This window comes from Nomascus leucogenys, chromosome 23 (assembly GCF_006542625.1).
Source record: "Nomascus leucogenys isolate Asia chromosome 23, Asia_NLE_v1, whole genome shotgun sequence".
In the NCBI taxonomy this organism is placed as follows: Eukaryota; Metazoa; Chordata; class Mammalia; order Primates; family Hylobatidae; genus Nomascus; species Nomascus leucogenys.
This window is the reverse complement of record NC_044403.1, coordinates 19,235,089-19,253,553: the sequence shown is the minus strand read 5'-3', so window position 1 is coordinate 19,253,553 and position 18,465 is coordinate 19,235,089. Positions and strand designations below refer to the sequence as shown.

At 42.7% G+C, this 18,465-nt stretch overlaps 1 protein-coding gene across 1 annotated transcript in view; it reads right to left on the bottom strand.

Annotated features, from left to right (window-relative positions):
- Positions 1-18,465, bottom strand: part of PLBD1 (phospholipase B domain containing 1) — a 63,715-nt gene that overhangs the window by 40,544 nt on the left and 4,706 nt on the right. The window contains exon 2 of the mRNA XM_003265529.4: positions 8,085-8,304. Coding sequence (XP_003265577.1) covers positions 8,085-8,304 — 220 coding nt within the window. The remainder of the gene's footprint in view (positions 1-8,084; positions 8,305-18,465) is intronic.

Here is an 18,465-nt window from a genome sequence, read left to right as displayed (position 1 = left end):
TCAAGGTTACTTCTGGCTCCCAGCCTTTACTCAGCTCACTCAGAGCCTGAGGCCCTCCCCCATCAGCAGGTGGCTGCCTCTGCTGGCTTCAGGCCAAGGGCCAGCAGATCCATATTTTATCACTTTGTTTTCTGTTCAATTTCTGGTAGAAGAGACATTTAATCTTGTTCTGGGGCCCAGCTGTGTTACTATGAGGTTTTCTTTCTACATATTGTCCCTATAATTTGCTGTAAGTTTAGAGCAAAGAGGAAGTCCCTGCACCCTCTGGACTGAATATTTACTTACAGTCCTCATTCTGGTTTTTATCTGATGCTTTTCACTGATGTAGGGAGTTCAGAATTGGAGGCCATTCTGGATTCCAAGAATGGGAATTTGGCTCCTACACTTTGAAGCTTTAGATATTCTTTATCTAGTTGTTTCTAGAACTGAAACTAATAAACTGAGAATAGTTTTATTACTGGTGAAGTACATGACATTATGATCCTTTGAAATTTTTTATTTTATGGTCCTGGAATTTAATAAAATTTACCTCATGAGAATTTTTTCTTCGAATTACCTGTGTGTATATATTAAATTGAATCATCACATTTAACTATTATTTACATATAGTTTATGCTATCACATACCTCTGCTTTGATCCATTCGGTTACTTTCTACCACCTCTAAATACAAGAGCAAGAACAGCAATAAAGCTAGACAAGTGTGTGGGTGACAAGAAAGGGATCCTCTGTCCTGGCCTCGTGCTCTTAAAATGAGTTATATGAAGGCCAGCACAGTGGCTCACACCTGTAATTCCAGCAGTTTGGGAAGCCAACGCTGGCAGATTGCTTGAGATCAGGAGTTCAAGACCAGCTTTGGCAACATGGCAAAACCCCGTCTCTACTAAAAATATAAAAAGCCAGGCATGGTGGCACATGCCTGTAACCCCAGCACTCGGGTGGTTGAGGCACAAGAATTGCTTGAACCCAGGAGGCTGAGGTTGCAGTGAGCAGAGATCATGACACCGCACTCCAGCCTGAGCAACAGAGCAAGGTTCCATCTCAAAACAAACAAACAAACAAATGACAGTTATATGAAAATAGTTTTACTTATTGGAAAGCAATAACTTGTGGGCTCTTCACTTACAATGCTCACTCAGGTAAAGAAACAAAAAATTCATACTTTTTATCCAAAGTCTTCCATCACTGCACCCTGCCTAGCTCCACCCAGAATTCCAGATCCCCCACATTTTTCAGTCTATTTCAAGATAAGGCAGTAGTTCTCAACTGGCATGATTTTTCCCTGTAGGGAGCATTTCTGGAGACATTTTTGGTTGTCACACTGAGTGAGGGAGAAGGTGCAACTGGTAGCTAGTGGGTAGAGGCCACAGATGCTGCTAAAGATCCCACAAGGTACAGAACAGCTTACCACAGCAAAGAATAATCCAACCCAAAATGTCAATATTGCCTAGGTGGGAAAATCCTTAAACCGAGGAACATAAATCCTGACTTGAGTGTCATTGCTGAGGGTGTCTCCTACATAACCGTATACAAGACAGATGGAAATACAGGAAGGCAACTGAGCCAGAATTATTATTATTATTATTATTATTATTATTATTATTATTATTATTTTTGAGACGGAGTCTCCCTCTGTTACCCAGGCTGGAGTGCAGTGGCGCAATCTCGGCTCACTGCAACCTCTGCCTCCCAGGTTCATGCCATTCTCCTGCCTCAGCCTCCCGAGTAGCTGGGACTACAGGCACCCGCCTCCACGCCTGTGAGCCAGAATTATTAAAATTTTTCTTCTGGTTTCTTTTTTGTCTTTTTTCTTTTTTTCAGATGGAGTCTAGCTCTGTCACCCAGGCTGGAGTGCAGTGGTGTGATCTCAGCTCACTGCAAGTTTTGCCACCGAGATTCAAGCAATTCTACTGCCTTAGCCTCCCTGGTAGCTAGGATTACAGGCGTGTGCCATCACACCTGGCTAATTTTGTATTTTTAGTAGACATGGGGTTTCACCATGTTAGTCAGGCTGGTTTTGAACTCCTGACCTCAGGTGATCCGCCCGCCTTGGCCTCCCAAAGTGCTGGGATTACAGGTGTGAGCCACTGCGCCTGGCTTTTTTTTTTTTTTCTTGTGTGTGGAGACTAGCTTTTTTGATTCTGACATTCAGTACAAGGGGAGAGAAACCTCCACCTTGAGATGAGGAGTGGGGGCCTCAGCTGATCCTGCCACACACAGGGGCTCTAAGGAATACAATCTTCTTGCAGTCGCTTCAGGTTGAGGCCCTTCCCTGATCCCTGGGCCTGGGACCCTACACTTCTGTGTGGCGGAGCAATGTAGTGTAACATTAAAGAATCCAGGCTTCGAGCTCTGAGTTGAAAGCTTGACTCCACTACTTCTAAGCTGTATCTTACTGAAAGCAGGATTCCCAACTTCTCTATGCTTCTGAATTCTCATCAGAGGCAACACTAGTGTCAACCTCATGGATGAGTTAGGTTTAGTTTCAGCTTCTGCAGTGTGTAAAGTCAGTAAGTTTCCTGCTAATTTGGCTGAGATTTTCCTCACATTTACCTCTTCAACACCTCTTCTACATGTTGGGAATCAGAAAGACATGTGCACACCCATCTTTCCCAGAATCTTTTTGCATGATGGCAATAATCATTTAGCACCTGTCATGTACTACCTCCTACGCTCTCCTGTTTGGACTCCCTGAGTCAGAGACCATATTTGGCTCCTTTAGTATTTCCCACAGTGATGAATCCATTTGTCTGTGGTAGCAGGGCATCTGCATGCAAACTCTGGGGCTAGATAGCCTCCTTTCCAATCCTGGCTCCTAATCACAAGCGTCATGACTTTCAGCTAGTTACCTAACTTCCCAAGTTTTCATATAAATAATATGAAGATTATAATGATACATACCTCATGGTATTGTGGATTAAATAACTCAACATATGTCAAATGCTTTGAACAGTCTGACACATTGTAAATGGTATATAAGTGCTGGTTATCATCGTCATTGGTATTTTGTGGTCAATTTTAAGTTACAAATAATTACAATTTGATACATCATTAGAAATTTTTGAGGGTGGGCTGGGCGCGGTGGCTCACGCCTGTAATCCCAGCATTTTGGGAGGCTGAGGCAGACGGATCGCCTGAGGTCAGGAGTTTGAGACCAGCCTGGCCAACATGGTGAAACCCTGACTCTACTAAAAATACAAAAATTAGCTGGGAGTGGTGGTGCATGCCTGTAATCCCAGCTACTCAGGAGGCTGAGCCTAGAGAATCGCTTGAACCTGGGAGGCGGAGGTTGCAGTAAGCCGAGATTGTGCCACTGCACTCCAGCCGGGGTAACAGAGGGAGACTCCATCTCAAAAAAAAAAAAAAAAAAAAAAAAAAGAAGAAATTGAAATTTTTGAGGGTGAGGCTGTGTCTGAGTTTGCTTTGCCCACAGTCTGGACCTGGAAGCATATTCAGTTTCTAACACCAAACGGAGCAAAAGAGGTACCACCAAGCACAAAGGAGGTCCCACCATTGACTACTTTCTCTAATTGTGCCATGGCCTTACTAGAAGCTCTTCATCACTGTCTTAGCAATGTTGTCTCAACACATTAATGTAAGTAAAAGGAGTTGCCTTTGAAGAATGTAGTCAGGAACCAACTCCCTACGTTTCTTCCTATCCTCAGTGCCAGGCACAAAGTAGCAAAACAAGTGTTTGTTGTGCTGAGTTGACTCATTCAAACTGTGTAATACCAGAGGCGGGAGTTTCAGCAGCCGCATGAACAACACAAGAGATCAGCTGCTTTATTAAAAACTAGAGCAGACCAGGTCCCCGTACCCTTATCATCATGCTTTCCAGATAGGTTTCATGTCTCGTTTTATTAAAAATCGATCCATGATTATTTAACAGTCTTTATATCATTCATGAGACATCAAAGGCTGAATCTGTAACTCTTAGGGAACCATCCCATAGAGTTAAAAATCAGAGGAAGAATCTTCAGTTTGTTCAAGGCTTCTACCATCACACTCCATTACATGGAAATATACCTCATACTTAGAATTTGTTTCTAATAGGACTGGAACAATAGAATTCCATTAAACCTAATTAGCATGTAATTAAGTAATGGCTGGGAGCAAAGCACTATGCCAGACATCTGGGGTATATAAAGATTAACAAAATAGGGTGGCCGTCAAGGCACTAACAGGTGGTAGAGGACAGAGATGGAGCTCTAATCCAGTGGGAATGAAATCTTAGAAAGCTTCATCAAGAAGACAGCATTTGAGATGGCCTTTGAGCTGCATCAAAGACGGCAGAGCAGAGGTCCTCTCAGGCTTTTGGTACCACATGTATGGGAAGCCCCTCTTTGAGAAGGGTGGGAAAATGACCACAGTCACAAACACTAGACAGAGACGACAGAGAGGTCATCTTTCAAATTTAAGAAACCTTGGACACTCTGTGCTCCAAGTAGAGAAGGACTGTTGGGAGCACGCCCATCCAAGGCCTTCCACACATGGCCCCCATTTGCCTTTTGAAACCCACCATCCTTCGATTGTTCAACTGGAGCCTCCATTCCTCGCTCCTTTTTTTTGGTTTTTTTTGAGATGGAGTTTCACTCGTTGCCCAGGCTGGAGTGCAGTGGCATAATCTCAGCTCACTGCAACCTCCGCCTCCTGGTTGGAGCGATTCTCCTTCCTCAGCCTCCCAAGTAGCTGGGATTACAGATGCATACCACCATGCCAGGCTAATTTTTGTATTTTTAGGAGAGACGGGGTTTCGCCATGTTGGCCAGGCTGGTCTCGAACTCCTGACCGCAGGTGATCCTCCCACCTTGGCCTCCCAAAGTGTTGGGATTACAGGCGTGAGCCACCGTGCCCGTCCACTCCTCACTCCTTGTAAATGCAACTTATTCATTTCAGACTCAGCACCTTTTTTCAGTACTCTGTTCCATTACATTCTGCTCAGAATGACTTTATCCCTCTTCCCAGCCAAACCCAGTAGTAGTTCTCTTCTATCAAGCACCAGGCCTACAACTCACTTCCTCCACAAAGCCTTCTTTGACTATTCTGGCCACTGGGGTGCTTTTCTCTTTTGTACTCTGTACTTACGGCTAACAAGCTCTTTTGAGGTTGTTCTCTGCAGTAGAGTTGCTAGCAAGAGTGACCCAGCTTTTCCTTAAGGATGTGGTTTTAGAGATTCTAGAGCTATCTCTACCCCGTTCCTGATCATTCGCCCATGGGCTCCTGCTACAGGTCTGAAGGGAAGGCAGACTCAGATCCTCAAAACCTGCATCACAATTTGCAGGAAGTGTTTTTGTTTGTTTGTTTGTTTGTTTTTAAAATTTTCAAAGGCTGACTTATACATGTCAGCTTTTCTTCGAAAGGACATGGCAAAAAGCCTAATTAAACAAGAAAACAGTTCCTGAATAGTAGCTGAGTGTCCTTTTTTAAGAAACAAAATTACCAGCCTGGGAAACATAGTGAGACCTCATCTCTATTAAAAATAAAAAATTAGGCTGGACGCGGTGGCTCACGCCTGTAACCCCAGCACTTGGGAGGCCAAGGCAGGTGGATCATCTGAGGTCAGGAGTTCAAGACCAGCCTGACCAACATGGAGAAACCCCGTCTCTACTAAAAATACAAAATTAGCCGGGCGTGGTGGCTCATGCCTGCAATCCCATCTACTTGGGAGGCTGAGGCAGAAGAATCACCTGAACCCGGGAGGCGGAGGTTGCAGTGAACTGAGATCGTGCCATTGCACTCTAGCCTGGGCAACAAGAGTGAAACTCCATCTCGAAAAAAAAAAAAAATAATTTGAATGTGGTAGCTCACACCTGTAGGCTCAACTACTGCAGAGGCTGAGGTGGGAAGATCTCTTGAGCTCAGGAGGTCAAGGCTGCAGTGAGCCATGATTGTGCCACTGCACTCCAGCCTGGTAACAGAACAAGACCCTGTCTTAAAATAAATAAATAAATAAAATTTGTGCTTTAATACAGGCCTGGCACGGTGGTTCATGCCTGTAATCCCAGCACTTTGGGAGGACAAGGTGGGAGGATCATGAGGTCAGGAGTTCGAGACCAGCCTGGCCAATGTGGTGAAACCCCATCTCTACTAAAAATACAAAAATTAGCTGGGTATGGTGGTGCGCACCTGTAGTCCCAGCTACTAGGGAGGCTGAAGCTCGAGAATTGCGTGAATCCAAGAGGCAGAGGTTGCAGGGAGCCAAGATTGCGCCACTGCACTCCAGCCTGGGCGACAGAGAGAGACTCTAACTCAAAACAAACAAGCAATTTTTACTCTAATACAGAAGTGTTTTTAAAAAGTTATTATTAGAATGGCTTCTTTTTCTATAGATTTTTTTGGTTAGTGGATAAAGTTACTAAAGAATAGGTCAATGCTTTACCTAAAAAATGAAGGTGAAATGATAAAGCCACCTTCAAAAGTGGCTGCTATGAGATGTTAAAGCTTATTTTTTTCTGAGACATAAGAGTATCAGAGGTGCCACCTTTGTCAAAGCCCTCTAAATCTCCGTGAGCTCTAACAGTAACACCAACAGAAATATCCAAGGGAAACATGTGCTTTCTCAGAACATTCTCAGAGATTAGGGCTACTTTCTGCAGATCACAGTTTCCATTAATAACCCATTGTATATGTCACTCATGAGTTAATCTAACCTATTTATATTCACACAACTTTGGTTCAAATTATTTCTTCAAACTCACGACTCAATTTAAATAACACAATCAGAATTCAGTGCAAACAGAAGTGGATAAAGATTTGGAGATGTTCAGATTTTTACCTGTATAAAATGGTTTTAAACATGTTTAAAAAATCTAATTCAGTTTATGAAGTTTTATACATCTATGAAGAGTATGCTGTTAAGGAGATTTGTATGGTAGGGTAAAAAATTTGGGGTATAAAAATAAAAACAAAAATTTGTAGTTTGAATGAAAAAAGAGCAACCAGAGCTCAATAACTAGTCATTCAACATCTGATACAATTGCCAGTACTCAAAATAGATTAAGACTGACATTTCACTTACTATGACTAAGGCAGTAACAGCCCAAGTAAAGTTTGGTTAAACTGCACTCAACATTCTAGGTCACAGAGAATAAAAGAGGCAAGCAAAGTCATCAAGACACTTTTTATATCAAAGGAGAGATGACAGTCGATTAAATTGCAACTTTATTTTCCTTAAAGACCTCTTCTCTAAAAGGCATGTATTCTGATTGCATTATTATTAATTACATCCTTGTTACTTTTATAAGGCAAGGCAAGGACACTAGAATCAAGTAACGGTAGAACCAGAAGAAACATTTATTTTAGACTTCTTATAATTTCAATTTAAAAATCTCTGCCCACATGGAGCTATTGTTTCAAGATGGCTGGAAATAAATGCACCAACCGTTTATTTTTAATTACTCTTCCCTGCTCTGTTGTTCTCAAGGGGTGACCCCACCTCTCATTTGCTTTCTACCAGACAAGTGACTAGTAGGATGAAATGACTTTGCTGTCCTTTAAAATCATTTCATGGCTGGGTATGGTGGCTCACACCTGTAATTCCAACACTGTGGGAGGCAAAGATGGGAGGATGGCTTGAGGTCAGGAGCTTAGGACCAGCCTGGGCAACATGGGGAGACCCTGTCTTTGCAAAAATATATAAAATAAAACAAAATAGTTTCATGGGATGGGAAGATTTTTAAGAAGTAAGTGCCATGAGAATTAAAGAGTGCCACACTTGGAGGTTTTGTTCCTTTTAGGCAGGTACTGATTATAGGAACAAATGTAATTTTGGGCTGGGCGCAGTGGCTCATGCTTGTGGTCCCAACTACTCAAGAGGTTGAGGTGGAAGGATTGCGTGAGCCCAGGAGGTCAAGGCTGCAGTGAGCTATGAGCGCCACTGCACTCCAGCCTTGCAACAAAGCGAGACCCTGTCCCATGCCTCACCCCCGCAAAAATGCAACTCTGATAATGTCTCTATCACACACGTGAAGAACTCCAGCTACTCTTCAGTTCTAATGTGCAATGCCAGGAAGATGAGAGTCACTGTGGAACATGGGAAGGACAGGGGTTGCCTGGCAATGGCTCCACCATGACTGGGATACTTACGGGGCAGTGAGGTAACCCTCCAAAAAGCCAGCCACAAACATGATGATCTCATTGCTCAGGGCTTGAGAGCCATAGCCAGCTCTGATCTCCAGGATGCCCCAGCCTGTGGTTTTCACAGAGTTATTGTAAAAGCCATAGGCGTCCCCATTCTTGTCCATTACATTTTTGACTTGTACTGTCTTTTCAGCAGGCATCCAGTATGCAGTTGCATAGTAGACTCCTAGAAGAAAAGGGAATAATGATAAAAATGCCATTCAAATGAGTTGTGATGCATTTTTTTCTATGTATCCAACAATTTCAAGACGTTTGCTTTTAAAGATTTCCATTCTATTAGAATTGGGAAATCTGCCGTTACAGTTTGCCCTTATTCCAAGTGGGGAAAAACTGGAACCTCGATCAAGGGGGAAAGCCCAAAACACAAAGAGCAAGGTCAAAGGTGGGGGTGTAGCTACAGCATCATAGAGGTGAGCCTGAGTGCTTCATCCTTAGAGGGTGGGAATCTGGGCAGGGCTGGAGCTGGACCTTATGCCAACTTCTTGAGAGCTTGTTTGGAGGTTCTAGCAGGATAGCTCAGCTAGTTGTATACCCTTGACTGAAGACCAGTCCTCCTCTATCAGGGGTGGTCGTCATCTTTGACTGAGCAATCAGCTTCAGGAGGGACACACATGGAGCAGTGAGGGAGGAAGGGGATACCCGCCTAGTCAGCCAGATCAACCAAATCAACCCTGGTGGTCAATGGGTTGACAGATGTCGCAGCCAGATCGCCCTCATATCCTATGCCCACTTCTTAATCCAGACAAGAATAGGGCTCTTGTCCCTAGTCAGCAACTTCTTCCATTCCCCTTAACAGGTGAAACAAAACATCACCTTTCTCAGGCTCCTTATCCCATGTCTCCTGCTTAGTTCATCTAATGTCATATGACATTAGATTCTTTGCAGAAAAAGTAGAAGCTATCACCTGTGACTCCGTATGGTGTTGATAATTTTGTGGGTCCATCCCTACACAATCCCTGCACTCATCACGCCCATCTCTCCGTTCTGGTTCACCTCCATCCTTTGACCCAAGCTCTGGATCTCACCCTCCCACCTTCTTTAGGAACTTTGTTCTATACTGTATCCTCTTGCTCCTGTGCCCTAAAGCTCCCTCTCTCGGCAGTAGCTTCTCCCCCTTTGGCATAGTTAACATGCTCCATTGTCTCATAGCTAAAAATAAACCAACTACAGAAGCCATCTGGATCCTGTGACCCAATGGAGCTATTGCTGGAATCTCTCACTCCCTTCATGAAATCATTACAAAGTTTAAAGTGTCCACACTGAATCAGGGACTGTTTTGAGTGCTGGTGACAGAGCTGTGAACATGACTGGCACAGTTCCAGGCCTCGCCTTCTGGAAAGAGGAATGCACTCCCACCTGCACTTCCTCCTCCTGTCCCTTGCCCCAGCCGGCTGCAGTCTGGTCTCCACCTCCAGGATACCAATGCGGCTTCTGCCTGGGTCACTAACAAAATCCTTGAGTCCTAATGTCATAAGAACTTCTGAAAGCCTTGGACTCATGACCACTTATTCTTAAAACTCTTTCCTCCCATGGCCTTTGGGACTCTACACCCTCCCCAGTCTCCTTCTCCTGTGCCTGCCTTTTTCCTCATTCTCCCCACAGGTTCCTCTTTATCTTCAATACCCCACAGCACACTTGATAACACAATCTGGATGATTCCATCGCACGAGAGATTCGAAATATCCTCCATCGTGGTGTTTTCTCTCTCAGTGATCTCCCAGCCTGAAATTTGAATCCATCCTGGCTTCCTTCCTCTCTCTCATAACTTATGTTTAATCAAAGCCTCCTAAATATCTCTCCCACCAGTCTCTACCTCTTTATCCCTACATTTCTACGCTACTTTAGGTAACACAACTAGCCATTTAAGTATAGAAGAAGACTTTTTCAAGGTTTCTCTGAACTTTAATCCATTCTTCGTTCTCTGCCAGAGTAGCATTTCTAAAATGTGAACTGATTTTGTTAGCTTGCCTGCTAAGAATGTTCAACAGTTTCTATTTCCTAAAAGTTCTGCTGCCAGGCGCAGTGGCTCACACCTGTAATCCCAGCACTTTGGGAGACCAAGGAGGACGGATCACCTGAGGTCAGGGGTTCGCAACCAGCCTGGCCAACATGGAGAAACCTCGTCTCTACTAAAAATACAAAATGAGCCAGGCGTGGTGGTGTGCGCCTGTAATCCCAGCTACACGGGAGGCTGAGGTGGAAGAAATGCTTGAACCCGGGAGGGAGAGGTTGCTGTGAACCTAGATTGTGCCATTGCACTCCAGCCTGGGCAAAAAAGTGTGAAACTCTGTCTCAAAAACAAACAAACAAAAAACAAAACAAAAAGTTCTGCTTCCCACTTGGCCTTCGTGACCTGGTGCCATCTACCTATCCAGCTTCCTCATCACCCACACGCACATTCCATGATCCAGAGACCATCACATACAGCTCTCCAACCTGCCAGTAACTAGGTCAAAACCTTTGACTTTGCAGATGCTACTTTTTCTGCCTGGCGTTTTCCCTCTTGTTAGCCACCTAGCAATCTCGAAATTGCTATTTAGAACTCAGGAAGCAGCACCTCTGTTGCAGGGGATGCCTTCCTCTACAAGCTCAATGCTTGTAAGCACACCATCTTTATGCCTTGTCACACTGTACTGTAACTTACATGCTTGCCCCTGCTCCTAGACTAGAAGCCCCCTGAGGCCAGAGACTGTGTCCTCAGCACTTGTAGTGCCTGGCCCATAATGGGTACTCAATAAATATTTGTAAAAGGAAGGAAGACTTAGGAAGAAAGGGAAAGAAACAAGGAAATAAGACATGGAGAAAGGAAATGGTAAAATATGACGCGTTCTTTTCTCTGTCTGAGAAGCCACTGCACATGTGCTCTGGTTGAAGAATCTATACATTCAGGTCAGTCATCAGAGAGGTGGGATGAGGCCAGAATGACTCTCAGGTTTTAGGCTGAGACTCAGCGGATGGATGTTGTATCATTTATCAAGAAAGGAAGCACATGGACAATATGTCTGGGAGGGATCAGGAGTTTAGTTTTAGACATATTGAGTTTTTAGTGATTAAGAGGCTAGAAAGTTTTCAGATTAAATATTTACACAGGGTTATTTGTTGGCAAACGTTCCAAATTGGACCAACATTTTACTTTTTTTTTTTTGATGGAGTTCTGTCACCCAGGCTGGAGTGCAATGGCAAGATCTCAGCTCACCACAACCTCCACCTCCCGGTTTCAAACGATTCTCCTGCCTCAGCCTCCCAAGTAGCTGGGACCACAGGCATGCACCATCACATCCGGGTAATTTTGTATTTTTAGTAGAGACATTGTTTCTCCAGGTTGGTCAGGCTGGTCTCAAACTCCCGACCTCAGGTGATCCGCCTGCCTCAGCCTCCCAAAGTGCTGGGATTACAGGCATGAACCACCATGCCTGGCCAACATTTTACTTTTTGATGTTCAGATTGTCCATCAGTCGGGTGCAGTGGCTTATCGCCGTAATTCCAGCATTTTGGGAGGCCGAGGCAGGCGGATCACCTGAGGCCAGGAGTTTGAGACCAGGCTGACCAACATGGAGAAACTCCGTCTCTACTAAAAATACAAAATTAGGTGGGTGTGGTGACGCATGCCTGTAATCCCAACTACTTGGGAGGCAAGGGCAGGAGAATCGCTTGAACCTGGGAGGCAGAGGTTGCAGTCAGCCGAGATCATGCTATTGCACTTCAGCCTGGGTAACAAACAAGAGCGGAATTCCCTCTCAAAAAAAAAAAAAAAAAGACTGTCTATCACACTTTTCAAAATAAGACATACATGTGGCCAACAAGCATGTGAAAGAAAGCTCAACATCACTGATAATTAGCAAAATGCAAATCAAAACCACAATGAGATACCATCCCACATGAGTCAAAATGGCTATTATTTAAAATGTCAAAAAAAGTAACAGGTGCTGGTGAGGTTTCAGAGAAAAAGGAATGTTTATACACTGTCAGTGAGAGTGTAAATTTGTTCAACCATTGTGGTGATTCCTCAAAGACCTAAAAGCAGAAATACCATTCAACCCAGTAATCCCATTACTGGGCATATACTCAAAGGAATATAAATCGTTCTGTCATAAAGACACATGCACACATATGTTCATTGCAGCACTACTCACAACAGCAAAGACATGGAATCAACCTAAAGGCCCATCAGTGGCAGACTGGATAAAGAAATTGTGGTACATATACAGCATGAAATACTATGCAGCCACAAAAAAGGATAAAATAATGTGCTTTGCAGGAACATGGATGGAGCTGGAAACCATTATCCTGAGCAAACTAACATAGGAACAGAAAACCAAATACTGCCTGCTCTCACTTATAAGTAGGAGCTAAACGATGAGACACATCATTTAGTCCATTATGTTTCTAATGGACACATAGAAGGGAACAACAGACACTGGGGCCTACTTCAGGGTGGAGGGAAGAAGGAGAGAATTAGGAAAAATAATGGGTACTAAGCTTAATACCTGGGTGATGAAATAATTCATACAATAACTCCTGTGACACACATTTACCTATATAGTAAACCCGCACATGTATCCCTGAACTTAAAATAAAAGTTAAAAACAGAAATACCATTCAACTCAGTAATCCCATTACTGGGCATATACCCAAAGGAATATAAATTGTTCTATCATAAAGACACTTGCACACGTATGTTCACTGCAGCATTATTCACAATAGCAAAGACACGGAATCAACCTAAAGGCCCATCAGTGGTAGACTGGATAAAGAAATTGTGGTACATATACACCATGAAATACTATGCAGCCAAAAAAAAAACTGTCTATCAAATATGCACTAAAAGTAGAGTCTTAATACTAGAGCATCATGGCACCGTGGTCCAGGGGCTCGGTGATAGGCTGGGGCTTAGTCAGGCTTAGAAACTAATCCTGATTAAACGCTTAAGGAATGATCTGAGTAGGCCGAAGTCAATTTACTTCTGAGTACAATGACCATCATGGCAGGCCTTTGCAATCATTAAATGGAAGTAATGGCATTAAGAAATAGGGAGGTGTCAAATAATTTGCCAATAAACTGCGGGTGACAAATAATTGTCTGATCGTTAATGGAGCCATTTGGCCACAATTTGACAATTGTAGGCAGCACCCACGGAAACTTCCCTTCTCCACCCAAAGGCAATAAATGTGTTTTCCAAATTTATTTTTGACCATATATCCCCAGCTTTTCTCACACATTCCCTTCCACCCTCACCTCCAGGGAGCCTTGTAGGGAAATGAGGAAGTGTGGCTGCTTGAATAAAAAGCGGAGTCATAAACAGGAACCATAAAAGAAAAAAGGAAGGTGTGTCTCTTCTCTTTTCTTTCTACCCATAAAGCATGATTTTAGCTTTTTCTTACTCTCCAAAACCTTGGCATTTCTCATCTTAAGATGAGAGGGGCCTGCCTTCCCCTTCCCCTTCCAATTAATCAACTTCTTTTTGCTGTAATTTGGGGCTTGCTCAAGGTAACCTGAGTACTAAACCAAGAGCTATGTTTTCACTGTTGCTGGTCCTACCTAATTTCCTGACCACAAAAAGAAACTTCTGCAAATATGTGCTTTTTTGACACTCGTGTACCTCCATGCATGAAAAAAACCTTTGCTCAATCCCCAAGAGATTTTGGTGAGAAAAATGTCCTTCCAACAGTTTAGCATGTGCTTTGAGAATAAAGCCAAAATCAGAGTTTTCACTCCACTCCAACCGAGGTCCTCCATTCCTCAGTGTTTTCTCTAAGTTTCAACTCTTCCTGGTTTTCCCAGTATTCATGCTATTTTCTGATTTTCTTAAATCCTGTAATAGTTTAAGCCATTATACTTTTCCACTTTTTAAAAACATCTTCATGATGTGAGGTGGATGGTATGAAAAATGTAATAGCGAAAAGATAGAAAAATAGTATATAATTCTAATGCAAACCCAGTTTTATACAAGCTCTGTGAAAGCGCAGACTGTTTCTGCTTAACACTCTATAAACCTGACAAAATAATGTTTCTTTGATGAATCTAGTTTGTGTGTGTTCTTTAAATGAAAAGAAAGCCATTTATTTATTTATTTATTTATTTATTTATTTATTTATTTATTTTTGAGCTGGGGTCTCGCTCTGTTGCCCAGGCTGGAGTGCAGTGGCACAATCACAGCTCACTACAGCCTGGAATTGCTGGCTTCAAGCAATCCTCTTACCTGAGCCTCCCAGAAAAGGAAGCTCATCAGAGCACTCATTCACAGAAGTTAGTATGAAATAACTCAAGTAATTATGTTTTCAAGCCTGGGTGAGAGACTTACTAAATGGCTCAGAATCTTGGATTAAGTCTATCCAGCCCCAAGAACAAGAGCTATTTGTTGGTATCTTGTTTAGAGCTGTGAAAAGGAAAAGTCAGAATTCAAACATTTTAACAGCAATATCCTCAAAATCAATGCACTGGATTAAATATCTGTTGAATGAATGGGAATGTTATTTATAAAAAGTATTTTTCTTCTATAAATAAAGATGGAAAATGTGCCATCATTTTTATATTTCTCTCTATGTAAAAGCCCAAACACCAAAATTAAATTTTTTGTTAATATTTACTTGTATACTCCAATTAATATTTTATTTATTTAATTTTTTTTTTTTTTTGAGATAGAGTTTTCACTCTTGTTGCCCCAGGCTGGAGTGCAATGGTGCGATCTCGGCTCACAACTTCTGCCTCCTGGGTTCAAGTGATTCTCCTGCCTCAGCCTCCCAAGGTGCGGGGATTACAGGCATGCACCGCCATGCCTGGCTAATTTTGTATTTTTAGTACACAAGGGGTTTCTCCATGTTGGTCAAGCTGGTCTTGAACTCTCGACCTCAGGTGACTTGCCTGCCTTGGCCTCCCAAAGTTCTGGATTACAGGCATGAGCCACTGCGCCTGGCCCGATTAATATTTTCTATGAGTGCATTGTTTTCAGTTGAAAAAAATTCCTACCCTGTCTTAGAAAGAAAAAAATGTATAAAATACTCATAAGTAGCTTAAAGTATTCTCTCCCATATTTGGATTCTATAATATTTTTTCTAGCACTTCATTTATGAAAGAGCAGGTAGTTTTCAACCCCAAGCAATGCAATGTTTACTTAATATATTCAGAAGTCAGAGGAGAAAAAAAGAGAAAGAAATGAGAAAGAGAACAAGCAAAAGATGTTAGAGAAAATAGAAAAAAATTATAATGAAAACAATCTATTCATACTGGGTTTAGCTGAAAATTCATTGGTTTTGGTCTTTGAATTGCTTTTCTCTTTTATGTCTGCTCAACTAGTCTCTTGGTATACCTCTGTGTACCTTGGCATTGCACTTGCCTTCTTTGAAAAGTCTCTCAGTAAATTGATACCTGGTTTTTGGATTTGTTTTGACTCTTCATCGGAGTCACTAAGGAAATAACTGATGTGTAAATTAAACAATCTCCAGTAAACGAAATTGTAAGTAGGTGTTTAAGCCTTGGCTCTCTCCAGAGATCAGAGACTAAGATGCCTGCTGGAAGGAGGATTATTTTGGCAAGTACTCCCAGAGAACAGGAGTGATGGGCTGGGAGAGCTAAAGGGAGGAACACCGATACAAGGGTGCATTCTGAGCTGGTTTCCACTGTGGACACCGGGATTAATCCCACTGGGACTTGACTCGGAAATCTTCATCCCAGGGACGGAGGACCCTTAACTACAAAGGTCAAACGTTGCCCTAGGAAGTGTTCACTCCCACACTCCATGTCTGCATGTGCTCCAGGACTAAGTGGCTGTGATTTCAGAGACGCCCTGAGGTGGAAAGTAAGAGACTTCTACAGTGAGGTTGAGATGAGGCGCCTCAGGTCACCTGCATGAAGTGGAAATAAAAGGCAAGTGAGAGGATGTGAGGTGGGCTGCAGGGTCAAGAAGTGCGGGACACACTAGATAAGTAGAAAGGGATACGGCTTTAAAAACTAGCTTCAAAACAACAATCCACGAATGCAGAAAAATGCTGGAGATCTGCTTAGATCTGGAATGATCCCTTTCCTTCATCCCGTTGAAACATACCGATTTGTCACTGGCAGCTGAAATCAGAGTTCTTGCCAAAAGCCCTATCAGCAGAAAGTCAACTTTGCCCCATTCTGGTTCCATACTGTTAGGTCAGTCCTCATCTAGATTATTCATTAATTATGTATATGTGTCTGCTTGGTCCTAAAAATTTGATTACAAGCTCCTTGCAAATGAGAGGTGGAGTCTCACATTTCATTGTAGCCACTCCCTTGGGCCTAGCACAATGCTTTATGGATTACGTGGCCACCTGGATCCCAAACTTTCTTTTTTTTTTGAGACAGAGTTTCGCTCTTGTCGCCAAGGCTGGAATGCAATGGCACAGTCTCGGCTCACCGCAACCTCCGCATCCCGGGTTCAAGCAATTCTCTTGCCTCAGCCTCCCGAGTAGCTGGGATCACAAGCATGCGCCCCCACACCCAGCTAATTTTGTGTTTTTAGTAGACACGGGGTTTCTCCATGTTGGTCAGGCTGGTCTTGAACTCCCGACCTAAGGTGATCTGCCTGCCTTGACCTCCCAAAGTGCTGGGATTATAGGCGTGAGCCCCGCACCTGGCCCGGATCCCAAACTTTCACACTGGCTGGGAAGGTCACACCTGGTGACAGAGTTTATCAAGTTATATAAACTTGATAGTATAGTCATTCTTGATTTCTAATTATGAATTAGAACTTTGGTGTCTTAAGTTTGCAAAGGACCTTGAAGAGAATAACACCGGTGTGAATAACTTGACACTCCCTTATGCTGAAATTATTACTGCATATGCAAGGCAGATAGACAAATTTCAGAGGCAGCCTGTCTCTTTCAGTGAAGTGCTCATTCTCTGTTTTCAACTCTCTCAATCAAGAGACTTCCACAATTTTCTCTAGGAAGACTGTAACATGGCCAGGTGTGGTAGTTCATGCCTGTAATCCCATCACTTTGGAGGCCAAGGCAGGCTGATTACCTGAGGACAGGAGTTTGAGACCAACCTGCCCAACACAGTGAAACTCCCGTCTCTACTTAAAAATACAAAAATTAGCCAGGTGCGGTGGCACACGCTTGTAATCCCAGCTACCTGGGAGGCTGAGGTAGGAGGATCGATGGAACCCAGGAGGTGGAGGTCTCAGTGAGTTGAGATTGCACCACTGCAGTCCAGCCTGGGTGACAGAGTGAGACTCCCTCTCAAAAAAAAAAAAAAAGATTGTAACTGTAACATGATATGTTATCTGTGTAGACAGTGTTTCAAGTTTTAAGCTAAAATTTCCCCATAATTTCACTACCTCTATTTCATTTTTTACCACATTAAGTAAATTCCTGTTTTGCAGCAGTACAAAGAAGCTCCGTAATTACATTATTAATACATTTTCTAGTCACATTTTCAAGCCGGATGTTCGAAAGATTGTAACATGTGAGTCGTATACACTAGACTCTATTCCATTTTTTTAAAAGGCAAAACCTAAATGCATAAACATTACTTAAAATGCTGAAGAAAATAAATCCCTTGGGTTTTATTCCATGAAGGGTACCACTACCTCTTTTGTTTTGCTGTCTCCATAGTTAATGCCTTATAATGTGAAATCTAACAAAAGCAAAAGATAACAAGTGACAATGTAAAATTCATGTCTAAGGAAGTATGAAAACAAAAATTTCTTTTCTGCATGTCAGAACACTCAAGACAAAGTTCATATTTTCATAGTATATATATTATAAAAATAAGCCACCATGAAAATTTTTTAAAAAAATTGTTTTACTTCAATGTAAACACTGAAGGAGGATCCTTTTAAATTTTCTTCTAAAAAAAGATTTTTATCTTTGCTACCAAATTTATGTTTTCAGAAGGACCAGGAAACAAAGTTTAATAATGAAGATAAGTGGGCACTTTCTTCAGACTTTGTTCTGGAACTTATCTTGTGTACATTATGCAAACAAGTTGATAAAGGGAGAGCACAAGAAAATGTTCAAGTTGGGACTGGGAATGATGGCTCACACCTGTAATCTCAGCACCTCGGGAGGCCAAGGCAGGAGATGCACTTGAGGCCAGGAGTTCGAGACCAACCTGGGCAACATGGTGAACCTCATCTCTACAAAAAATACAAAAATCAACCAGGCACGGTGGGTGCATGCCTGTATCCCAGTTACTTGGGAGGCTGAGGCATGAGAATCACTTGAACCTGGGAGGTGGAGGTTGCAGGGAGCCAAGATCGTGCCTTTGCACTCCAGCTTGGGCGACAGAGCAAGACTCTGTCCCAAAAAAAAAAAAAAAAAAAAAAAAATTACTTCAAAGCACATGGGTTATCATCTTCAAT